The following is a 26533-nucleotide window of genomic DNA, read 5'->3' as shown; positions in this document are numbered from 1 at the left end:
AGGTGTTCTGAGGAATTATAAAGAAATTTGTGTAGGGTTAAGTTAGGGTTCATTTAGCTTGTCCTGAGCCATTTGGAGCTCTGAAGTCAGAAATTTCTGCAAGAGTCAAAAATCTGTGTGGTAAACATACAGTGTGATGATTGTTTTTGTTGGGATAGGTTATCTGACAGAATGAAGTGTGGGCAAATAGGTATTCTTTTGTCTGTAGCTATATAATAGAATGAATCTGACTCTGAACAATGCAATTTTTTTTTACATTAGGTATAGATTTTTTTTTACCTTCTTGAGCCCTTTGAAATGCAATGTTAAGACTTAACACATATATTAGAAACAAGGCTTAGCATTGAAAATGCTGGGTTTAGATTTCTTTAATGAAAAGCATCCTGTGTTTTAGGGTGTAAATCCGTGTTTAAATTACATCTCCTTGGAGAGTCATCTTAATGCCTACTCATGAAATTCAGTACTTTAGTGATGCTGGAGCCAACCAAGATCCTTTATGACAAGATTTGTTCACTTAGTATCATCCCTGCTGGGTGACAGATGATACCCTCCATAGTACAGTTTACCATACCTAGATCAGGATTAGAGTTAGGCTTTCAGTTCTCACTGCCAGTTTGGAGTGAATGCATAGGACTGTGTAGCACTTAGGCCTGGGGAAGAAACTGATGCATTTTAGGATTTATTCTTATATTATAAAATCATCCTTTGATCCCTTAGAAGGTTAAAGAATATTTTATTGCCCTTGAGATTTTGTATGCAGACAGACACAAGCATTTTCACTGATGTAATGATTCAACAAGCAAAGTTCAAATGATCAATAAGAAACCATAATTTCTGCAATGCTGCTATGTTCTTTGTCAGCAAACAAGGAGGGTGAACAAGGATTCATCATCTCTCTAGAGAAACAGCACAAGTCAATAAGGCAAGTGGAAGATTCAGATCGCAAGAACCCTTGCAATAGCTTAAGTTTGAAAAAAAAAAAGATTGAAGTCTATCATTCTAGAATGGTATATATTTGGATGCTTTGCAGATTGTGTACGTTGTCTCTTCAAAATAAACACTTTTTAAAAAATTTCTGTTTTTCTGACACTCCATTTTAAATCATAGGGGTGAACAGAAATGCCAGCAATTTAGTATATTTTGCTAAAAGAACCCTCTCCAGGGAAGAGGCTCATGAACCAGGATCTAATTCAGAAAACAAGTCTAAATTACTATAATCAGTGAATTTTTGTTTAAATCGATGATAAAGAGTTGATCCTCTAGAGCTTTAATTTTTGTATCAGTGTCAGTAAGGATATATTAAGGGTCTGATGGGTAAAGACTAAGAAAAATAAATAAAGCCTTTTTGATAACTGCCCATTAGGAACCAATATACATAATTTTATTCCCACCAGTGAGCCACTGCTTCTGAGCCTGTCCTGAGCAGGTGAATGATGCGGGATACTTTTCTCAAGGCTTAGTCAGTCAATAGAAAACCCATAGGAGAGATACCCATTTTTAAATCAAAATCTTGATCTAGAATCTATCAAAAGGATCAGAAGGTGTACCTGGGGTGGTGGGGAAGCTGGGGGAGACTGCAGATGACGGCATGGTTACAGTGTGTTACTGCCCTCTGTGAGGCAGAGGTTAGAGGGGTGTACTGTTTGTGTAACAGAGACCTTTATCTGCTCAATAATCTTACAACTTGAAAAGCTAAACTGTATGCAGTTGTGTATTTGGCTAAAGCTACCTCTGTGTTTCTGCATAAAATGAGATGTTACAAGACAGCTTGCTGAGGAGTGGCAAAAGGCTGACACATTTCTGCACTTCATTTATTCTCCATGTTCTGTATGGCTCCTAGAGTGCTCTTCCCTATCTTGACCCTTTCACAGCTTGTGTGAATGTTTTGACTGTGTTTTGGTGTTAAATAGTTGTTGGTAGTTGCTTTTCAGTAAACCTCTTGTGTTCTAAATATTCAGAATTTGCCTCAGTTGGTCTGATAGTAGACCGACTGGTGCTTTATTGTTTCTTGTAATTGTTTGAAGTTTATGAATATCCCACATATTCCCATCCCCAAAGAACTAACTGTGCAAAAGCAGTACTCAGTAGCAAAGCATTTACTGGGCTGTGCTTAACCATGCTGTTTTAAGTTGATTCAGCTACTGATGATTTCTGTGTAAACCTTTCCCTCCAGAATTCTGCCAAAACATAATACTTTGACACAAATTGAAAATACTCTGGCTGCTGTTTGCTTAATATTTGGCTAGATCTAACTTCAGAGAAATACACTTTTAGGCCACCTTTGAGATTGTTTCTTCCTGGCCAAGAGAAAACCCCAGTTGTGCATTGGAGAAGAATATTACCTATGATCTGCTGTAGGAAAGGTATCCTGAGTTTGAGAACTGATTTAATTATTGGTCGACCACATACCTGCATGTGGTATGAGGATGTGGAAAGCAAAGATGCCTATTTTCTCAAAATCTGCAAGAGAAGATTTGTGAAATACATAGTTTCAGATGGATGCATACATGAAGGCTAAAAAGATCCACTAAAACCATAGTGCTCTTTCTCACATTTTGGACCTTCCCACCTGTTACTCACTACTGCTGTAGACTTTCTCAGGAAGAATGTTTTTTACATGGCCTTCAGAAGCATTTCATAGTATAATCTCTTTGGAATTCAGTCCCTGTTGAAGAAATGTTGGTAAGTAATGAAGACTGTAGAAATAAAAGTTATCTTGAATTTTCACTTATCTTTAATTTTCACTGGAATAATTAGGAGTTGTTTTGTATGTGTTAGTTGAGTATTAGTAAAAATAAACTAGAGGAGAGAGATGGCCAAGAAGGTAAAAATAACTAAAGATAGAGTTGAATATATTCTATGGTTATAGTGAATAGCTCTAGAAAGCTTTTCAATGGAAAAAAAGGTGAATTTTTATTTCCAAGGAATAAAGCACATAGCTTTAATTTAGTATTTAATTTAGTATTTAATTTGGTGGTGAGTATTTGTTATTTGTGTTAGTCCAGCCCTGTAACAAGCATCAATGTGTCATCAGAATTACTACATAAATTAGAATTATTTCAATTCTTTTTGTTTTGTTTTGCCCTTTTTCTATCAAGCCAGAGAGAGAGTAAGGCATTCTTTTTACCTATCTGTGGCTCATCTCTTTCAGTTTGGCTTTTAGGATGCTGTTGTTTGCTTCCTCCTTCCCAGCAGTTCACTAGAAGATTCAGGACTGAAGCCAATTCATTTGCTTTCCTACTTTATTACCAAAAATGGCAAAATTTTGCCAATGTTGTCATTTTCCCATCTCAGTAATAGATAATAAAGTTGCACATGGGAGTTTTTGCATATCTTTAATTTTTTTGAGTGTGGGTGGAATACTATTTCAGGCTCTTACTCTGAAATGCTAAAACATGAAAGACTGTATTATGGTTTTTTTTCCATGATAACCAATATTTTTAGCTTATTTCTGATTCATCTGAATCCGAGATATCAAAGGCACAGATACAATGCTTTAAAAACCTTGGGAAGACAAAGTGTTTCAGCCACTTGCTTCTTAAAGAAGAGGGGACAACCTTCCCTAAACTTTTGGAAATGTGTGGATTTTATTTTGCATTTTACCAGAGGACAAAGTCTCTTGACATCAGCTGTAATTGAGTTTGATAGGAACTACTGTGGAAGACAAAATCTGTTGAATTTAAATGCCTCGTTGGACAGGATGTTTTGGTTTCGTTGCATTTTTAAATGCTGTATAGCTTTATTAAAAAATGCTTGGACAAAACTTTTTTAAAAGACTAGTGAAGAGCAAAAACCTCTTCAAAACCTTTTATAATATCCAGGGCCAGACACAGACATTGTGAGGAATTACTAACATTACTTAACTGGAAGTAGTAAATTCTGGCACACCTTATTGCTGATGTTTAGGGATCTGTAGTCTGCTCCAACTCTGCAATGAAATCATATAACTCACACCATTCCTCCATTAGTTTAAGGTTGTCTCTATTCTTATTAGTGAAAACATAGGTGGCCATCAAACAGTTTTGCTTAAGAAAGACTCTGAATTGTGAGTTACTATAGATGTTAAGGTGAAAGGGGAGTATGGTATACATGACTCAAGAATCAGTATGAGTACATACAGATAAACTCTTATGTAAGTAAGGTTGTATAATCTTTAAGAGCTGATGAACATTTTGATAGAGGAGATGCAATTTGATTGAAAGAACTAAGAGCACCCAAAAAGATTAGCTGACTTATCCATGAATGTATCTGTTAGGTGATTGTTTTTTTAAGGGAGAAAATGTACTCCTGAAAAATGCAATTTTTATGTTTCAACAGATAACAAAGCAATTTTTCCCTATTATAGTCAATGTTACAAAGTGTAGATGCATGTGGGACAATACCTGTGTGCAGGTAAGGTACAGACATGCCATGGCAGGATTTTCAGGATTACCAGCTGGAGGAGGTGCTGGTTTCCCAGCAGCAGCTGCTGATTTTCTGACCAAGCTATCACTCTGAAAAAAAAGAGCTCATGCTTCCTGCATGAGATTATTTGCCCAATTTTAATTTATTACTGTGGGCATTATTGAATTCTTTTACATCTTCTTTGTGCAAATCATCTTCCTTAGAATGATCAAGATTAATTAAGGAAGTCAGTGATGAAAAACTGAAAACTGGGGTTATTACAAAGATTAACAGCAATATATGATATTAGATGATGGGTGACAGAAGTCCAAAACTAAAAATATTAATGAAACAACTATTGAAGTGTTCCTTTATCACTAAGCAGTCATGTTACTGGGCAGTGTCAGCAATTACAAGTTAGGCTAATAGGGAGTACGTACAGCACCTGTAATTTTGGAACACATCTTGAAGGGTAAAATAATCTTTCAAATACTTCTCTTGGCATTCCCAGTCATGTTGCTGTATTAATATTTTATAGTTCTGAAAGCAAATGTCTTTCTGAGGTAACAAATCTTTTGGCTTCCAAATGTATTGATTGAATTTAAGTTTTCCTTTTAACATCACTGTTAAAATACATTAGATACTATTTAAAAATGGTAATGTGTCACAGCAATATGTAATACTAGAAGAAGACTTGTACCAACTGGCAGTTAAAGATTTAACCATTGTTCCTAGAACTTCTCAGCTACCACCTTTAGTCCTTAAAAGGCAAATTTTAGAGGCTGTCTAGTTTGGATTTCAAAAAAAGGAATTGGATGCTGAAGGAATGTCTGTAGCTTACTCTCTCCTGGAAAGGGAAGTACTTTTCTGGTAATTTCATGCCGTGTTCAAAAGAGAACGTTCTCCTTCTACAGAATATTTTGTCTCAACATAGTTCTTCAGGTTACATTTTAAGCAGCTGCTATCTGTGCTTAGGATGATGTGCTGTAGTGGCAATCAACCTTTATCTGTGAGCCACATGTGGGACAGTGGCCCAGACTGGTGCGGGCCTCTGAGAGCTCCCTGTGTGCCAGGCTGTGTGGCAGGTGCCTTCCATGATGTTTCCCCAATACATTCCTGTGCACAGGCTTAAAATTGTTGCATGTATGAACACAGCCCATATTCACCCACTTTCTTGGTGTCCCAGCACTTCTGATAACCACACATGTGCTGAGTCAGCCTCCTGACCAGCACAGGCTTCTCAAGAGTGAGTTCTGTCAGACCAGCTTAGCTTCCTTCTGTTAAAGGCTCTTTGGTTTAGAGGAGGGAACTGTGAAAGGTGGGGTCTGATATTTTATCTCCAAGAGTTCTTCACCTGAGGCATTTTCAAATTCAAACTGAAGAGGGATAATCTAGACTTAATAATAGTAAGGATAATTGTGGAGGGATAGAATGTAAGAAAATAGTGCAGAAGGCAGTCTCACACCTGAGGAGTTGCAGCTGTACTGATCACCAAAGATTAGGAACAGGCTGCCCTTAATAGGCCACAGCTGTGCCCAATAAGAAGATGAGTGCTACAAAAGAGTGGGTTAGCTGGGTGAGGAGAGAATTGGAGCCTGTGGTTGTGCTGTGAAGTAGTCAGTGCTGTGAGGAGTTTTCCGTGAGAAATCACTGAGAAGGTATGGAACTTTTGCAATAAGATGACAACAGATAATCTTAAACTGTTGCAAGATCAATGCAGAAGAGTTTGGAAAACTGTACACGGTGTTGCTTCTCTTCCAATATTGTTGTCACAGGCTCCCAGCTGGGTAATAATTAGCATTGACTCCATGATTCACAGAAGGCTGATCAATACTTTATTATCCTATACTTATCAAGAAACCCACTGCTTTTATAGATGGTTTTGATACTGGTGGACCTAATTGGTCCTCCAGTCCAAACACCATCCCCATTGGCCAATTAAGAAACCACTCTTTGGCAAACAAATCTCCATAACACATTCCACATGTTCACAACCACAGGTGCAGCAAGTGAAGATAAGAACTGTTTATCATTCTCTTCTCCGATCTTCTCACAGCCTTTCCCAGAAAGGCCTGGTAAAGTTATGTGTTGCTCTCTGTGGCCAGGGAGCTGCTGCCACGCAATATGGAAGAATTGTATCCAGTGAAGTTCTGCAGGGATTTGCCCCAGGGCTAGCACTACTCAGTGCTTGCATTAATGCTCTGGATGATGGAATACAGAATATACTTATTAAATTTGCAGGCTACACTTGTCTAAGAAGGATTAAGAGGTCTTGTAAGGACAGAATTAGAATGATCTTGTGAAATTGATTTGAAAAAATAGGATGCTATTAAAAAGGAAAAGTATAAGGTACTGCATGAAGAGAAGGAACAAGGGAAGAAAAGCATGGCTCTATAGCAGAAACAGCTGTGTGGATAGGAGACCTGCCAAAGGACATTTTGATGTTATAGTGAATTACAAGCTGAATGTCATCCATGTCAAGTAGATACAAAGGAGAAAAATATTGTACTGGGAGGTGTAAGCAAAAGTGTACCTGGAGTAATTTCTTAGCTCTACTCAGTAGAGTGACCTTTATACTCTACTCAGCCCTGGGGGTTCTAGCAGTGAATTCAACATGCTAAGAAGGATGTAGACTAACCTGAGAGGTGGTCAAGTGAGGAGCAATGAAAGCTGGACCTATGAATAAGAGTTTGGATAAATTTCTGCTAGGTGGTTTGTATTTTCATTTGTTGATAACTGTTGTTGTATAGAAGGAAAGTAAACTTGAACTCCTAATGATCTTTTCAATCTGTGTGGTAAATTTCGACATGGTGTCCTGGAGCTGACACCAGAACCGACCATCCAGCACCCTGACTGCAGTGGATGCTCACATAAGAGCTCAGCTGAGGGCCAGCTCCCCAGCAAGTGTCACATCTCTGACACACACAGCACCACTTGTGAGTGTTTACTGTAGTTTTTACAGGGTAGGGAATGTGGCCTGTGGCCCTTCTTTGCACCTGCACAAATGCAAGTGACCTCCCCAGCCAGAGGAGTTGGGCATCCCTGCCTTTGCTTTGTGATTTACAGTTGAAAAGACACATTTTTAATGGATTTCAGATTTCACTAATGGAAAATATTTGCTGCTGTAAACAAAGTAAATCACCTTGTTGATAATTCAATCCTGTATTTCACACACTGATAAGTTTGTAAATCTATTGGCACACTACTTGATAGGTTGAAGGGCATTCAATACCAGCAGTTTGCTCTCTCATGTATATAGACCAGTAGCATGCTTTGCAAGTGACAAAAAATAAGAAGGAGGAATCTTTGTGGTTCATCAGAATTCCTAAAATCTGAATGATGACAGTTTTAGGTAACTCCTACCTGGAGTCCTTTTACCTGCAAGGATATCAGTGGCTGGTTTTAATAAGCAAACCCCAAGAAAGATGAATAACATTTGTTATTGTTAAAGAGAAGATAAATAAACTTTAAAACATAACTAACAAATAATAAAATAATAAAAATTGCTGAAGAAAAAAAGTATCAGCTTTCAAATTAGGAAAGCACAAATAGTGAAATAGCTGCTTGTTGGACAGGTGAAATGGGTATTATGTTTGTTAAATAGAACAGGGGGGAATTTATGCTCTTGGAAACAAGGAATGGTGTCTGAGAAAAGGATGCTCCAATGATGAGTGCTGTCAAGATCCAAGTTTGAATAGTATTTTGTCCCAAGTAAAAGTGTATGCTTTAATAATACTAGATCTTCAGAAATACATATAAATGTGCTTAAACTATTTGTTGGTATTTACTAAAACTTTAACATTAGAGCATGAGGTTGAAACGGAGTGCACATGTTTGTGGTCTGCTGGGACTCTCTATGTCTCAGAAATGCTCTACACACAACGTCAGAAATAATCACAGGAATTCTGTTGGCCTTTTGAGGGGTAATGTTCTTCTAAGATACTGCAAATAATTTGAAAGGATCCGGTCAGGAATTTCTCTGAAAATATTTGTGCCGCGCTCACTGCACCCACTCAATTGCTTAATATAAGATTGCGTTGAAAAGTTTGTGTGCAGATGTAGAGATAATAGTCATGTAAAGAAATGGTGGAGTATGGCTCACATCTTAGGAATTTAAATGCACAGTATGGATAGATAGTATTTGTGTACAGTAGTTAGCACATGTATCCTAATAGGTTTTGAGTTTCTTTCTATATTTTTTCTTGAAAATGAGTTATACTGGAGATAAGTGGAGATGGACAGAGGACTTGTGTAGGTTAAGTGGAGCTGCAGAACTTAAGCAGTAAGGCAGAATTTAAATTTATATATAAAAACCCAGTGCACTGCAGAACTTAGCAATTTCCATAACACTGCATCATACTATATTAATAAACTGAAAGGGACAGTAAACAATTTCCTTCAGTTGTCTGTCCCCCACATCTCTGCCTTCTATCAGGTGTACCTTTTCTCCACTGGAGATAGTGTCATTATATTCAAACTGGAATTGTGTGGTTTTCATCTTAACTTGTTTAGCATGTGGCAGCATTATTAAAAATGTTATACAACATACTAGTGATCCTAGTATGAACCTGTCTGAATACAGATAAAGTACAGTACAGATACTGAGGATCTGTTTCTGGGAATTTCTGAGAATGTCAATGAAAAAAAAAAATTAGTGAATTTCAGTCATTAGACATTTTGGCAACAGTCCATTATTTAAATGGCATTTCTTTATTTAGGATGTCTGTTTGACCAGAGAATGAAGACAACATTTTTATATTTAGCTTGATAACTGGAGGTACTAAATTATGTATGTATAACGTAAAAGCTAAAATAATAATTTAATTTTCTCAAAAAGGGTGTATCTAGCATTACATGAAACTTACCCAATGTCTACAGAGACCTTGTGCATAGTTCTCTGTAAGATTTAATGTGTTTACTTTTTGTCAGTCCATGAGGCTTAATTTATTGGTACATAGCTAAGAAAATACAATTTTTAGCTGACATGCTCAGCTATCATCTTTTGTTTAAGTCTGTTGCAAGCTGTTACAAATATCTGCATGTTTTTTAATGGGCCAGTTAATTCAGAGAAAGTACTAAATTGTAACATTTAATCAGATTAATTCTTGGTATTAATGTTAAATCAATAAGCATCTCTTCTGATAATGTATGTTGCTCACGTTTCCTGTAGAATGGAACCAGCTTCCAAGGTTTAGAAAGTTTTTTGGCATCTTCCAGACATTCCCTGTGGCAAGTTTCAGATTTACTGCACATTGTTTCCAGGTGTGCATAGAAAAATTGGAGCTGCTGTTCTCTTGTATTCTGTATTTTATGTTTTGAGTAGAGGGACTAGTGTATTCAGTAAAAGTTTACCTGAATTTGGTCTGTCTCTCTACTTTAGATGATTCCGTAATCTGTGTTACCAGAATTCCTTAATGTTACTGTTACCCCTCCAGCAGCTTTGTGACAGAGGTGAAGTGCCAGCATCAGTATTCTGCAGGTGAAGAACAGAAGCCACGAGAGTGAGAGGTTGTGCACAGATTGGTGATGTGGCAGATGTGGCAGACTCCAAGGTCTTGCTGTGGTGGTGGGGAGTGTGGTGATAGCTACAGGAGTGAGGTTCACAAAACCTCTTCAGTCTCCTGGGTGAGCTAAGTGAGCTGAATTAAGCACTTGGTGAATTAAGCACTGAAATTTTGAGATTTGCAGCAGAGATTTGATACACTGATATGCAGTCAGTGCATCAAAACTGAACCTCAGCGCACATTTACAGCTCTTCTAGGGCTGGTTTTGCTGCAATTCACTTGCGACTACCTTTCCTGAGCATAAGTACTTGGGGCTTCCTTGTAGGCATGGATTACTTGTTTCTTTAACTGCACAAGTGATGGAAACAATGAAAGTGCTGGAGAAGAAGTGTTAAAACACTGCAGGAAGTTGGAAGGAAGGCCAGGGTCATCCTTAGCCTGCAGGGCTTTGCCTTGTTCTCATCTGGGAGACAGTGACCCGTCCTTGAGCACCAGGCAGGGCTGGGGTGGTCACACACTGCTGTGGCTTAGGACTAAGGGATGGCACTGGGTGCTCTTTTACATATTTATCATTTACTGCTGCAGACAAGAAATTCATTTGTGCTTAGGGGTTGGATCTACATAATAAAGAAGGTGTAGACCCAGGGAATGTGATACTCGTGGGGCAAAGGGAGGAATAATTGTAGTCCAGAGCGGATGGTTTATTTGGGAAGTTCTGCTCTTGGCTCATTTTGTGAATTTAGGCCTCAGTAATTTGCTGAAAATAGTGTCTTACATGGCTGAGTTTGAACTCTAGTAAATAGATTTTTTTGTCTCTCTATAACTTAAAACCAGGCTCAAGTCATTGCAAGAACTATTTCACAGACTGTTCCTTAACTGTGCTGCTATTACTTCTTACCCAGAAATTCACATGGTTGAAACTGATGTTAAAAATAAGCTTTCCCATTCTCTGGTGATTTAAACCTGCAAAGGGAGAAAACAGCAAACAGCATCTTCTAGTGTATCATTTCCTTTCTGCTGCTGCTCTGGCTGTGATGCAGAGGCAGTTTAGTTAGGCATTCCCCCCGTCCATGCCTTTTTTTTTCTTCTTTTTTTTTAATCTCCCCTTCTTTTGCTACTTGAAGTTATTTTTAAAAATAGAAATATAGGGGGCAGATGCAGTGATTGCTGCAAGAAGGTACTATGGAAACCTGTCACGACAACAGTTTCAAATGAAAGTGAATCTTTAGCTGCTGAAGAAGTCCATGTATTTGTCAGACTCCAGTGTCTCCTCTGCAGTCAGAGTTGAAGAGGAAGGAAGTGAATAGAGCAGTGTTGAGGGGAAAATAGATATTCTTGCTTTTCACTTGGGGAAAATGCATTTCTGGGCTCAGCCATGCAATTAGATATCCTGCAATGAACTTCTAATCTGGATCCTAAAATTTCTCAGTTATATAATGTATTATAATGCTGTGGTAGCAATATTGTCCTTTATGTTTGGTGAGATATGTTTGCTATAAAATCTAGCTTGTAAGTGTTTCCAGATGTTCCTGTTTGTTTTTGTGGGTTTTTTTAAGAAGACATCGGCAGATGAATTATTCACAAAGCTCAAAAGAAGGTGTTGCAGAGAGCAATAGCTAAATAAATACATCTTTAGCATACATTTCAGTTGTGGATGTTGGTGCATATTTTTCAGATGGCAAATCAAAGCATGATGTGAATGTATTAGATCCCAAGTCACTTGATATTTGTTCTCTCTGCCCTTGCTAAAGAACACACCATCAAATAAGTTTTGCTGTTATTAGCATAGAATGCGGAAGATAAAAAATTACACAAATCTGGTACCGCTAGTAATATTACAACTGATAGATTCATTTTGGTCTGTTTCAGCACGATACTGATGCATAATAGTGTACATACATCTATATACCTGTGTGAAGATTATTGTTTCTGGGTTAAAATAAATATTTGGAATGCCTGTGATTAGTCATTTAAATATGGCACTTCCTGGGGATATTCCAAAAATGTGAGTTGAAATGCTGAAGTATTTAGTCTTTCTGTGGTCACTGAAGTTCCTGGACACATTTTATAATGTTTGGTGGTCATGTTTGTTGCTGCTAGAAGTATTGGAAAGCAATATCTAACAAACAGAGAATACATAAGGAAGACCTCTCTTTTTTTTTTTTTTTTAAATTTAAAAATACTGCTGTTCTAAAAGGATTATAAAAGGAGGAAAAGACTTTTTGGTGGAGAAGACACTCTGAACTAGTAAATTAATATTTCATTGTGTGTAAATTTAGAAAAACTGGATTTTTTTAAATTGACAAAGGTTTTATTTTCACATTTTGTCTTAAACTTTTTTCTGCAGAGTTATGAAGCCTTGACAATAATAGACATGGTGGTAGTCTCTTTTGTCCTGTGAGATCCTGATCTTTCAGATTTTGATGAGCCTGTGCACATTTATTAAAAGATATATACTGAATTAGAAACAGATTATGGGATTGTGCAGACTTTGTCTGCTCTGTGATGTAGAGAGCTTTATATCACTTTGCCATTGTGCACTTGCCCTGTATAGAGGTAATTTAGGAAGCCTAATGCAATTGATGTCCAACTGTGACACGGTATTTTTATAAAAGTAAAACTCTTCACTGCTCCTAGCCTTTCTAAATGGTTAATCAAAGTGGATTGACAGATTATGTGTCTGGGGTTTTTTGTCTGTCTTTTTTTTTCTGTGTAGGTGTTTGTGACTCATAAATGCAGAATTAGACCAAAAATCTGTGACTGGATAATGGAGTATTTGCAAGTACTTTATTGCATGTTTCAGTGCAGCACAACAAATAGCCTTCACTTTCCAGTGTTTATTTGTAAGGATTTATTATTGTGTGGCCCTACTAATCTCATAATTTCTGCTTCTGTTTTTCTGATAGTGCAAGAAGGTGGTTTATAAATAGTTTCTATAAATGGGTATTCCTGAAAGTGCATCTGATCTGAACAATATTTTTATATAACTGTCTTTTATGGTAAAGTAATAGGTGAAAATTGAGAAGTCATTAATGTTTTATATCCCTTCACTCTGCTATGAATCACCACTTAGCTGTTTGCCAAAAACTTTGCATTCTGTTTAGCAACAATTTTAAGTGAGGATCAGCTGGATAATTTTTAAAATCACTTCTGGTCCTTTTCTTTGGAAATTCATATCAATAATTTGACCTGTTACCAACTAAACATGAAAACTTATTCTTCTGTTGTAGATGATGTTTTAAATACATATTAACTTGGACTTAGATGATGCTTTTTGAAGAATTCATATGGCATTACTGTTCCAAATATTTTACATCTTAATAAATTCTAAGGAATTACGAGCTATGCAGTGTGTGTGTGAGTGGGGGAAAAAAAAAGTCAGAATACCTTAGAAAGCTATTAAAAATGTTTTTGATCTCCCCATTGAGACTAGTTATTTTGAAATATGAAACACTTAGGTTGGTTTCATACCAATTAGTGAATGTCATTTGTGATCACTAAAAAATTACTCCTCATAGAATATCCGTCATGAAAATACAGGAATGTTTAATAATATTGAATTCAGCTTTCTTTGCAGACAGAAATTATTTTAAATTAGAGGCTGTTGCATAGTCTGTTTCTGTGTTCTGGTTGTTCATCTCTTTAGGTGTTTTCCCTGGACTGGAAAACTGTCAACCATTATGTGTTGGACAGCTGTCCACAATGAGAAACTGCAACTGCACTAAGGATAGATAGTACTTACAAGGGCAAGAATGTATCTGATTCTGGTACTTTTAAGGTAATTAATGCAAATATGATGATTGATTCATCTATTTATATGCACAGAGGCCTGGGTCACTGCTATGAACTGCTCAGCTGTGAAAAGCTTTGTGAATAAACTGTACTGTAGGGGTGGAATGAAGGAGACTGGGAACACCACGTGTCAGTACGGAAACTGGAAACTAAGATTAGGTCTTGAGGGTAACTCCAGAGAGAAAGATATGAATGGAAATAGCTGTTCTGAGAACGAGACTGCAGAAGGGCTAGAGGATGGAGTGGGACATGGATACGGCAGAGCAGTGAAATAAGGAAGTGGTGCAGATGCAGAAAGGTAGGCTAAGTTTAGGTCTTGTTGAAAACAGTTGAGGTAAGACTGGAACAGGAACCATGAAGTTTTTTCTTTATCAGACATTGCAGTGTTTTAATCACATGGGTCTAATCTTTATAGAATGAGGTTAAATAAAGTTGTCTTCCAATGTCCTAGTCCATGTAAGTATTTCATTGCCATTAATTAATTGATTAAAATATTTCTCATTTGCTTTAGATACTGAAAGGTGAACAGCATATATGAAATTCTGGTAAATTCCAGGGATGCGGCTGAGCAGAGACTGACGTGGACTTTGGCTGGATCTCTGTATAATACATCCCAGCCTTTTAAATTTTTACTTTGTGTATCTGTGTCTCTTCAAAACTAAAGCTACACTGAGGTTCTTTCTCTCCAGATAAGATAGTATGTTATTGTTAAACGCCTCTCCCAGACTGTAATTCTATTTGTGGTTTGTACTGTTGACTGTTGATTGTTAACAGGTTCTGCAGTAATGCAATTAGGGGATCCAAGGAGAACATACAAAGCATTAATAAGCCACATCTGCATAGAGCAGAGTGAAAAATATGATCGACTAGCCATGATACTCATCTAAATAAGATAATATAATTCATTTTGCCTCTTTCTCAGGTTAAAAATCTGCTCTGTCTTAATACTCTCAGAAAAAATCAATGCTTCATCTTGTTCTTGATCTGCTACTCAGTGGCACGTGAAATTCTGCGTTATCGTACATTGTTACATTTATGGTAACAAAAAGATTTAAAGCTTTGGTTGAGCTTGAAATGACACAGGGAACTGAACAGTATGTGGCATTAGAGAGGAAAAATCTTGGATCAAATACTGCAGTTCTTGGGTGATGAATAATGTCATCTGTGTGGAAGAAGAGGGGCATTCAGCTGCTTATTCTTCTCTTTCACCTCACTTCTGTCCTTCTGCAGGCAGCACCCCAGCAGGTTCCCATTTGTGTGAAGGTTTCAGAATGCATTGCTGGCTGACAGCTGAAGTGAGGAGTGGGGACAGCCTTTTTTCAGTGGCCAAACTGGATCCCAGTGTCTGTGTTAGCTGCAGGCAAAGCTAGGCGCAGTATTTCTTTTTCTGCAGAGAACTTCAGTTTTTTTTCCTTCACAGTAAAGTTTTTGTGTGATACAGCTTTGCCCATTTGATTTTAAAGAGACTGGCCTTATAAAAAAAGAAACCACAACCAACTAGAAATATAAAATCTATTTCTATAAATGTTGAATCTGTAGCAAAAAGAGTGAGTTTTGTCATGCCAGGGGTCAAATTTACAAGAGAACCTGGAAGACTTAGACTGCTGTCTGGGTGTGGGTAACACTGCCAGCACTGAAGACATGTTTGGCTGGATACATGGGCTTGCTCTCTTTCAAGCTGGCCTCAGCAAAACTTGATGAAAATGACTGCACAAATCCATTGTTGCATTCTCTGGGAGCTGTAAGAAGAACTAGGAAGAGAAAATGGAGCAGAAAGTGTCTTCTGGCTCATTCCTGAGCAGCCTGGTGTGGTAAACCCTCCTTTGAGCAAGCAGGTGGATTAGGGCATCTCCAGCAGTCCTGGCAACCTACAGTTCTTCACCAAATTATCTTCACCAAATTATCTACATTTCCTGTAGATATGCGATACAATGAACTTGAACTTTGTATTAAGAAAAATAAAGTTTTAAAATTCTATGCAACAACAAATCTGACCGTGATGGAGGTCTGTCTGTAGTTGAATATGAAAATATTAGCTAAAAAGAATTTAATATAAAATAGCTTTTTAAAGTTCATTCCTTTTAAATACATGAGGGCACTTCAGGGCTGTTGACAATATACGCACAGATTCCAGAAATGAGATGTTGTCACTTGCATAGGTAATTATTATCTTGTTGCAAAGACTAGCAGGAGAACAAGAAAACCCAGATGGCTTTTGGTAGATATTTAAATAATTCAGAACATATCATTTAAAGGATATTTTTTCTGAGATAGAATTTAAACTTTTTTTTTTTTTTTTTTTGTAAGAGAGAAAAACATGTTAAAACCCTTCAGCAGCTAATTCCTAATGATGATTGTTAAGACTGAGTTAAAAGTGAAACTTGACATTTTGGTTTTTTAATGGCTTTGTTGAACCATCTAATAGAGTGAGCACGTACATAATGATATTGTGAAGTGGAAGAAAACATCTGGTCACAAGGTTTTGTCCAAATATTAAAATTAGTTATGAGATTTTGTGTCCTTACACTTCTGTTCTTCAGTAATGGGACTTGAATCAGCAGGTGCAAGTCAGGGTTCCACAAGGACAGGAGAGGTGCTGCAATCTCACCTTCTGCTCCCTGAACTTCATCAGTTGTGTTTTTAATAGGGAAGCCACATCTTCAGAGGTGAACTGGTTTGTTATCAGTAAGGGATTTAGAGATTGATCAAATTGTGTAAGAGGTGAGAGAAGCATTTTAAGAGGCTTGATTTGGCTCAGAAGCCCCCATTTCCATGTAAAATTTTGTATCATTTCTACTCTTTAAAGACTTATTACTCTTCCTACACTCAAATAGGGCATTGTAGGATAAAATTTGTAATTGTTACGGGCTAGTCAGTGTAGCTGATCTGTCCTAAGAGGTGCCAGATCCTTTCTTTGAAATTGCTGTCACGTTGATAGCCTGAGGCTTGGTAAACTTTGGAACATTGCTTGATGTTTCATGAGATAATTCTTTACAACAGTTCCTGATGCCTTTCTGTCCCATTAGCTCTTAGCCATCTGTTGCTTTGATTACACTATTATGGTGAATAAGTGTTTTGGCAAGCTATTTAGCTGTGTTGAAAAATCTTGTTTCTTTGCTTTCTAGTATTTTATTGCTACTGTATCTTTTTTTTTTCCCTCCTCAACCTTTGTAGTGCAATGCTTCTTGCTATTTCCTTCTTGTTGTTCTAAGAAACAAAAGGCTGACCTTGTTTGAGGGCATGATGAGGTTTGTAACTGTGCTTTGTGGCTATTCTCCTTTCATGTGAAAGCCCTTCTACCATGAGAGGTTGTGTATTTCAAACATGGGCTCACAGAAGGGAGATGTTATAACCTAACCATATTTAAATGTTTGGCTTTGGGACTCTTGCCTCTTAAGGCTTAAAATATTCTTTTAGTGTGTTTACATCACTGTTACCTGTGATATTTCTATAGCAAATAATAATATTTTAACCTCTCTCTCTTCCCAACATTGCAAAGACCAAACCAGGAAGATCTGGGTTGTCATTACTGTATTCTTTGGCTTTACAATGTCAATTTGACCTTTTCATTTATTGCTCAGGTTTTAGAGATGAACAGAGTAAAAGACAGATGGGGTGATAATGAACACAGAGATGAGCTTCCCTAAGTAGGTTCATTTTTAGGAGCAGTGATATATCAATTAATTTTTTTTAGGCATGGATATTTGGAAATGGAATAAAATACTGTTTTAGACTGAAACTGAATTTGATTGGCATTTAATTTATACTTTTCGTTTTTTGTTACTTTTTCTGCAATTAAAATAGCTGAGTTACACCTCAAAGCAAGAATTGCAACCCTTCTAAGTTAATTCTGCTCAATAGGTCATTTTGCCTTGGCTGTGACTTAGGTGGCCAAGTTTTCTTCACTGCTTACCTTCTTGAGCTGTAAGTTGAATTGCAGCTTCTCCTGGAGTAACTTTTCATTTTTTCCTTTCTGGTATCTCTAAGAGTTGACTAAGAACTGGGTAGCTGCAAGTGCTTGCAAAACTTGCAATCACTTGGTCTTTGAGTAGTACTTGTCATTAGGGATAGTAATGTTATTTATGGGGAAATTATTGGAAGGAGGCAGGCAGCATGTTGTAATAGTAGTGAGAGGGGAGAAGGGGCAAACACTGCAAAGGAACATCTGACTGGGGTTTTTTAGCCACTCCAAGGGGTCTTTTTTGGACTTTGTAAAGTTGTGCTGTGTTGGAAATTGCAACTGCTATCTCCTACAAACAAAAGGAGCAGTAAACTTAAAAAATTAAGTGAAATAGCTCCCAATGTAGCAAATTTTCTGTCAAATGAAATTAGTTAATACTAAATATCAGTCAAAGATACTCAGAAGTATAATCTAGAAACTGTAAGGACTGCAACAGTCTTTTGTATTCATTGTCAGAAAATATACATTAGTTTGCAAGTTTCGTTATTTCAATGTGCATCCTGGTCTGGGATTGCTGTGTTTTAGTGTTGATTATTTCTTGATGGTTAGGGAATGTTGTGGTATTCCTTGCTCACCACATTGTCAGACCACTCTGTTTAAATGATTCCTGGACTAATTAGTAATTATGAATCTTCCTTCAACTAAGCAATGTATGTAATTATTTTTGAGCTGTGTTACATTTTTACTGCTTCTTTATGGGACATGGTGTATGTTTTGCATAACGAGGGAACGATGTGACAGCACACTGAAATCACAGCTCTTGAGTTATTTATCTATCTATCTGTCTGTCTGTCTGTCTGTCTATCAGCTTGCCACAGCCTCTCCTGAACAGGGGTATCTGTTCTCTGCAGAATGATAAAGATTTTCAGTCAGAGCCACTGTTCTGATTCTAATAAGTGAATTAGGAATGTCCTGCATTAGTAGCTATGGAACATAATTTCTAAGTGAGGAACTAGTCCAAGTTTGACTTCTCTGTATGTGGTCCTTCTAAACTATACTGTAAAAGAGCATTTCCTTGGAGAGCTGTTCTGATTATTGGTGATGCAAGTACTTGTGAAATGTAACTGCATGAAAGTTAACAATTAATTATATTTGTAACACTGCTTCTTTGTGTAAGCAGTAGCAATTGTCTCAGATAAACCATAAATTGTCTCAGATTGACCATAAATATTGTTGCAAATTAACACATTTTCATTTGAGAAGGAAGTTGATAGTCCACACAGATGCAAATCCTGTGGCATGGGATCTTTGGGACAGATTTGTACTGGATAAAGAAATAATGATGTGAAGTTCCCCAAGACTGAACTGGGTAGATAATAATATCCACATAGTGAATCCTGTACCCTGAGAAGGTGGAGTGTGAGTTTGGAAGCTGTGTTTGTAGCACTTGAGCCATTAGTTTTGCCTGTTATGCAAATTTCTTGTTTATGGTTCAACCTTATGCTAGGAATCTTCTGTCCCCAAATTGCTCAATGTCATCACCACTCTCACTTGTAAGGAGCAGGTTTGCTTGTCCAAGCTGCATTTCTAATGATGAAGAAGATTATTGCTCTCTCCTTCTGAAAGCCATACTTTCAGAAGATTATTCTGATAATACTAGTGGCAGTCATAAAATAAAAGACTACAATCTTGGCCCTTATAAAATAGTTGCCCTATAAAATATAGGCAGTTTACAAAACAAAATTGTTTTGTTCCATCCTAGGAGATACTTTCAAATTAGAAATGTAGGATATAGTTAATTAAGTCTTTAATGACATCTCTGTTTAGTCTTCTCAGGGTTATTATCTTTGTGGGAAAGGAAGTGACCAAATGGGGTTGTGCTCTGAGAATGACTGTAGCTGCCATGCTGGCCTGGACAGCATCTGCTGGGTTATTAAATCCACTCACCTGCTCTTTGAAACAACCACATGATGTAATTGGGAAAAAACCCACATTCGTACTAATGACTGCATGACACTTATTTTTCTATTGTCTGTGATTGTCTACAGAACCAAATGGAATGGGATGGGATAAAACTAATCAGAAATTATGTCAATAAAATGAATGGTTCTCATTCATAGAGAAAATTAGCAAATACATCTGGTGTGAACATCTCTTCATAGTTTCTGCTGAATGAGTATCTGTTTTGTGAACACATTAATTGAAATACCCATACCTTTTTTTCAAGTGGTGACTGGTATCAACCTTCTGACCAAGCTATTAAAACTATTGTCTGATGGATACTCACAAACTTTGGTGTTTTAAAATATTTGTGAGACTTGTTTCGTGGTAGAACTAGCTTTTGAGCATGCTCATTTTTTTATTTTCTTCATATGTTGAACTGATGACTCACTGAGTCTTCTTAAGCTCTTACATTTGTGGAATTTAGTTTCCATGTATCTGTAACATACCATGTTGTGACTTGGCAGATGGAGAAGTGCTTTGAATGGAGAAGTGTTGTAGTGTGTTCATTAAGTTCATTTAATTCTTCCCCCATTTTATGCATCTGCTCCCCCCCATTTTGTGTAAAATGGTTCTGCCCTGCTCAGTTTTCCCGCCACAGCCCTGCCAGTTCTATTGTCAATCTGTTAGGTTATATAATTCCTCCTCCCCATTTTCCCTTATATGTATGCTTTTTCTCCTCCCTGGGCCAAGTCAATCACCCCCCCCACTCCACCTAGCATTCCAGAAGCTTCTCCTCTTTGGGGGTTGTGGTTGGCTGTGGGCCCGGGGCCCCTCCCATACCTGGTACCTATTGGGCTCTCCGCTGTGTCATTTGTGTTAAGCTCATCCCCTCTTCTCCCCGCATTGGTCTGCTGTAAACCCCTCCCGGGTCCACTCCTTCCCTTTATAACCCCTGAGCACGCTTTGTTCTTGGTCATTCGCTGGGACATCGTGGGCTTTCCAATAAGCCAAGTGTAGCCCCCAGTGAGTGTCCAGCTCCTTCCTTCTCGTCGTTTAGCAGCGATCCAGTGCGCAGCCAGCACAGCCCGAGGCCTTACGACGCCGAGGGGCGCTGGCAGGTTATGCAGCGAGGTGTCAGCTTAACCTCAGGGAGCCGGACTCTGACCTTCTCTGCTCTAGAAGGCTAGATACTTGTCGCTGCAGAGAAGGGTATTATTGGTGGACTTAATGCCATCTCTCCTTAACTCCCAGATGCATAATAATTTTTGCAATCTGAAGATCACTGCAGTTAATTTTTGAGTAGGTAGTGTTGTTGCCCTACACTTTGTGGGGTCATGTTTTTACTTCACTTGTGTATGCTTGTGTTTATGCACTTAGATTATACTGTATTGCTAACAAATTCCTAAATGAGCTTCTGTTTTTCTTTGCCCTCTACTCTTTTGATTGCCATAGCTTCAAGCAATATACATTATGGCAAATGTACAAATTTTTTAGGGACAGAGATTCTAAGGGGAACACTTTAAAATTGCTAAGTGTAGTTGCCTGCAGTGGCAGACAAATTGGTTATAAAGTACTGCTGATTAACTGATTAAATTCCATCTCAAAAGTAGTTACATTATTTTCCATATCGTTCCTCTTGGATAGCTATTCTGAATATTATTCTCTGATGTGATTCCCTTTTCCTGTGTAGATCACTGTTGTAGTCAGTTCTTTTTAAAGTCAGTTCTTTTTCAAATGCATGCTTTCCTCTTGATAAAAATTATGGCAGCTTTTCAAATCTCAGACCTGTTTAGTTTTAAGCTTTCTCAGGTAGAAGAAAAATATTAAGGAAAAATTCTTACCAATAGCATCTATTAGTAGTAGCAAATTCTGAAATACTGGCTCTCAACTTCTTGTCCAGTATGTATAATGATAAACAGTTTAATTTTGAGATGTATATGCAAGCCTTAAAGTATAATAATTCATTTCCATCCTGCTTTCAACATTTTTGTCACATAATTTTGTCCTAAAGGGGGGACTTCATTCTTTTTTTCATATTCTCTAAACCTTGAAACTAGCTGTGCATAAAAATTTTCATTCTCTTAGGATTAGTCATAAACCAACAATGGACTGTTACATAGCCTGTCTGGGGCATATGAAACAATAACTGCTTCCTGAGGTGAGAAAATTACTGTAAATGAATCAAATAAAATAATACACTTTGTTCTACCTCGTCAGGGATTTGATATGTCTCTAATTCCACACAAGATGAATGAATACATGAGCTAGGAGCCCTCTGTCTGTGGCCATGTCCGCAATTTAAAGCAAATAGGAACTAGGCCACCTGCATAATCTTTGTTCCATTCTGATTTTAATTTTGGTGCTAGATTTGGAAGATACTTTGAGTGAATAGAATGTTTCCATGATTTTATATTTTGTTTTGAAACTTCTGGCTAAAACCATTTCTTTTGAAATATAGCTCAGCCCTTCTTGGAGTATGTTTTAGTGTCTTTCTTGCCCAGTAGCTACAGAGTTAGTTTGCTAAACTGTGATGTGGTAGCTCTAAGATTGATTTTTTGCCTGCAGTTATTTGTGCCTGTATTGCCTTTTTGTCAGGAAAATAAGTATCTGGCCATTGATTATTTAAGGGTGGAAAGTGCCCAGCTCACCTTTCGATGCTGTTCTCTTTTTTTGCTATTTAATATATAAACATTAGAGCCTGACTGAAATCTAGTTGAGCACTCCTATAGTAGCAGTAAGGTATTGATTTTGTATTACTGACTCTCTACCTGGTTTCATAATTGTGTAAGTATTCTGTAAAAATTACAACAATTTAGAAAAGGCTGGTAAATGAGGTGTGTCTTTTCTATCTTTTCTTCCTTTCAGTTTTATTCTCTTTCTTTCTGCAGAGTCTGTTCATTCTATTCCCCATCCTCTTCCCATTTATATTTTCTTTCTCTTGTTCATTCTGTCCCCAAATTCCCTCCTTGCATTATAGTACTCTTCATTTTCTGACATCCCATTAATCTTCCAGTCTTTATGGCTTACTTTCCCACCTCCACAAGCACACCCACAGGATGCTTAGAAATTTTACAGCATACCCAGTTGTCAAAAAACTAAACCTACAAGTCCCAGGCCCGTAATACTATGCTGGGAATGCTCATTAACTCCCACACTGTTTGGAAAAAGAAACTGGTATAGTTAGTATAAGGTCTGCAAACCATAATACATGCCTAACACTCCTTTGCTTTCCACTAAACCTGGGAACTCCTCATAGGAATGAAGATGAGATTTGGCTTTTTTTGCTTTAACTTGGTTTTGATCTTGTAGGAACCCTAGAAAAAAATGGCACAAATGTGCAGCTACAGGTGTGTGACCTCTGAAACATTTGGTTTAGGGGAACACAACAGATCAGAAAACCTGGTGCCTTAGGTGGATGTACCTGAAGTGCATCCTCAGCACAGCAGCTGCACCATGGCCAAATCCAAAGTGGGCTTTGCAGTGGGGAGTGCCAGTGATCTCACAGAATTCTCAGATGTTTCTGTCCAGCCTGACTGCCAGCATTTCTGTCAGACCATGTTCTTTACTGCTGGCAAAGGACTGCATCTCTAATGTGTATATGATCAACTGATTGCCCCCTCCACTAATTGCCTGTAAATGCTAATTAAAAAAGCAGCATTCAGTGTATGGATGACAGTGTTTAGTTTCTAAAGGCAATAATTTGAGGCTTTTCTCTTGCTAAATAGCACCCATGCCAGTGTTTAGTGTTGCTAAGTGGAATTATCATTAGATTTAATCTTTATCAGGGGTCTCTGTCTCTTAAACAGTGGACCTGGACACTTTTTGGACAGTTTTCACTTCCCTGTGTTGAGCAGTTGTTTTTTGTGGTTTTTTTTTTTTTTTTTTTTTTTTTTGGCAAATAATCAGGAAATGATCACTGCATTGGTTTATTTCTTAATTCTGCTGTGAGGAAAAATGAAGTTATTGTCAGCATTAGAAATAGAAATGTAGAAATACAAGCTTAAACTTTGCAGTAGTCAGTAGTAGAGGTTCGACCTGCTTGCTTCTTCTTATCCTTCATTAGTATTTTTTTAGCCTGTATCACTTTTAATTAACTATTTGGGACTTACCTGACAGTAGTGTAACAAGCACTGCATGTTAAAGTAATATTACCAGCTACACCATAGCTGAATACAGCTGTGCTGTAACTAACCCCAGAGTTACTGCATCAGTCACTGATAACCTACCCCAGGTTAGATATTGCCAGCAGTGCTTCCAGGTCCTTTCTTTCCATTCATATTCAGAGGATAGCACCAAAAGGATCTAAGCAAAGCATTGCTCAGAGAGCAGAGGAAATCAGTCCTCTCCTTTACCCTCCATTCTCTGTTTTGCAGTAAGGATGCCAGTAACTTAAACAAAAAGAATTAGCAAACTGAGCTTAAAAGATTAATTTGCCCACTAAAATGATGTCTCATCAGGGATAAAACACCTCAATAGTGCAGTTAAAGATAATTGTTATTTTTTAATATCTTCCTTCTTCAGAATCCTACTCAAGTGGGAACTGCTCTTCAGGTTTTCTATAATCTTGGGACTTTGAAGGATACCATTGCTAATGTGGTGGATGGATACTGCACAGTGCTGGAAGAGAACATAAAAAATGCTTTGGATATCAAAGTGTTGACTCAACCATCTCAAACAGTCACAAGAGGTATGGTACTTGTTTTACAGAGAATGATAACTGATTATTTTTCATAGGAGTATGGTATAAAATGGAAGAAACTTTCACATTCAAGCCTGTTCTAGAAATGTTTCCCTGCTTGTTTTAACCACTAGAGGGTTGGATTAGGCATATCTCAGAAAACAATTAATTTCAAAACATTTAATTTGACAAAATCAGGTCTGTCTGATATTTGGCTCGGAGGTTTTCCTTTATTCCTCCCTTCCACTCCTTCCTAAGTTGCCCAGAAAATTGTCCTCATTAGGTTACAATTTGTAGCATTTTCTTAGTTGTTTCTCATGGAATGATGACTCCAAATTCTTCTTTCTTTTTATTGGTGGGAGAATTATTTGCAATCGTTGGAAGAAGTGTGCAACTACATTGTTATGCTTTTGTCAGGTGAAAACTCTTTCAAAGCAGACTATTCAATATGAAGAAATGTTGCACTATTAAACATTTAGTTCCCAGTTAGCTCAGATACCAAAAAATACAGAGGAATTGAGTGGGCAGGAAAATTTGAACTTTGGTGTTGGAAACATTCCATTTTTTTTCAAAAGTTTTGCAACAAGGTAGGGGTCAAGAGCCTTAATCAGTGGAATAATACAGAAATGCATTCTCTGTGAAGTGAAGTGATTGTTGAGAAGCTGCATGCCCTTCAGCTGGAATATAAATTTTTTTTGCAGTTTGTCAATGCATTTAAGTCCTGAGCTGGTAATAGCTGTATTTTTCACAGTTACTCTCTCTCCCCCATTTCCCTCTGTTCTTAAATCCTGGAAAATTTGCATTACTGTGGTGTTTCTGTGGAAGTCTGAATTGGTAGAGCTTGTAACAGTCATGAGCATGAAGTATCCCGCAGAACTTCAGAGCTTAGCTTCTCAGTTGAGACAACCGAGGCCGTTCACAAAGCTCTGTTCTGAATGTATTTTAGGCTGCTTTGGCTTTAAAAAAAAGTATCTCTCAAAGTGCATAGAGATCAATATTTCCAATATTTTAATTTTCATTTGTGGAAGCTGAAATGTGCTGCTGTGTATGTTTAAAAACCATTTAGGTGGCCCTGGTCGAGCTGCTATGCCAACACCTGGGAACACAGCAGCTTTTCGAGCAGCCCTCTGGACAAACATGGAGAAACTCATGGATCAGATCTGTGCTGCTTGTGGACAGGTACTCTGCAGCTAGTTCCTGTTTGTCTCATCATGCAATTTTGGATGTAAGAATTTAGATATCACTTTCCCTCTCAATAAATTCTCTCTTACAGGTGCAGCATTTGCAGAAAGTACTGGCAAAGAAAAGAGATCCTGTGTCACATGTCTGCTTCATAGAGGAGATAGTTAAGGTAAAGTTTTAACTTAGCTGAATATGCTTTAGTAGATCTCCTGAGAAAAATGTGATGAGAGAATGAGTTTATTTACAGTTTTACAGTTCCATAATTTTTTTTAACTTAAATTGATGGGAAAGTGTTGAAACTCTAACATTGAAGGATATATTTGTGGTCTGTGGGTTATATCTGTAGGATGTAAACATGTTCATTTTGTTGTAATTTCTTTTGTTTTCTTTAAAAGGGAGGCTGGTAAGGTACCACTGTATGGATCATTAATGTCATTCCGTAATACCATGTGATTTGAGTAATTAATTAAATCTGTTGGTTTGCATAGGAGAATGTGTCTTCATCTATCATTTTCAGCCATCTGTTTCTCACTTCTTGACAATTTCTCCCTTGAAAAATAATCATGGCTGTTCTTTTGAATACCTATTATTTTCCATTCATTTGCATTGTTTTTGTATTCATATTTGGAATAATTTGATTAATGGTCTCCTTCAGTGGTAGGAACAGGATTACTGAAACTGTCTCATCTACGTTAGAAGAAGAGAGTGAAAACAAAAGACATGTTCCTGCTGACATCTCCTTCCAAGTGTGTAACTGGATTTTTAATTTACATGGACTTAGTATTTGAAATAGCGTGGGGAAGCTCTTCATATGCAAACGTGGTCTTCTCAAAAGTGAAAGCAGATAATGAAGGTTAAATACAGCCTTTATCTGTCTCTTAACCCTGTCTCCAGAAGGTGTTGCACAGAGCATCACTTTTCTATGAGGCACTTCAAGCTTCTCTTTCTGTGTTCAAACAAACAAGCAAACCACAACAACAACAAAACAACTCAACCAAAATTAAAAAATCCACAACCCCCCTCAAAAAGTTTATAAGCTTTTAGTGTATTTTCTTAATTAAGAAGTGCTTAATCTGGAAAAAAAAAAATCTGTTGCTGCCTGGATGGATCAGCCCTTCAGTGGATCAGCATGTTTAGGGAGAAACATAG

General features: G+C 37.4%; 1 protein-coding gene across 3 annotated transcripts in view; it reads left to right on the top strand.

Moving 5' to 3' along the window:
- The window catches only part of COG5 (component of oligomeric golgi complex 5), a 174228-nt gene that overhangs the window by 89347 nt on the left and 58348 nt on the right, over nucleotides 1-26533 (top strand). For all 3 annotated transcript variants that reach the window (XM_059472074.1, XM_059472073.1, XM_059472075.1), the window contains exons 8-10: nucleotides 24046-24211; nucleotides 25269-25381; nucleotides 25476-25553. In XM_059472074.1, coding sequence (XP_059328057.1) covers nucleotides 24046-24211; nucleotides 25269-25381; nucleotides 25476-25553 — 357 coding nt within the window. The remainder of the gene's footprint in view (nucleotides 1-24045; nucleotides 24212-25268; nucleotides 25382-25475; nucleotides 25554-26533) is intronic.

Source organism: Ammospiza nelsoni, chromosome 5 (assembly GCF_027579445.1).
Source record: "Ammospiza nelsoni isolate bAmmNel1 chromosome 5, bAmmNel1.pri, whole genome shotgun sequence".
In the NCBI taxonomy this organism is placed as follows: Eukaryota; Metazoa; Chordata; class Aves; order Passeriformes; family Passerellidae; genus Ammospiza; species Ammospiza nelsoni.
The sequence above is the reverse complement of the archived record's forward strand: the minus strand, read 5'-3'. Positions and strand labels throughout refer to the sequence as shown.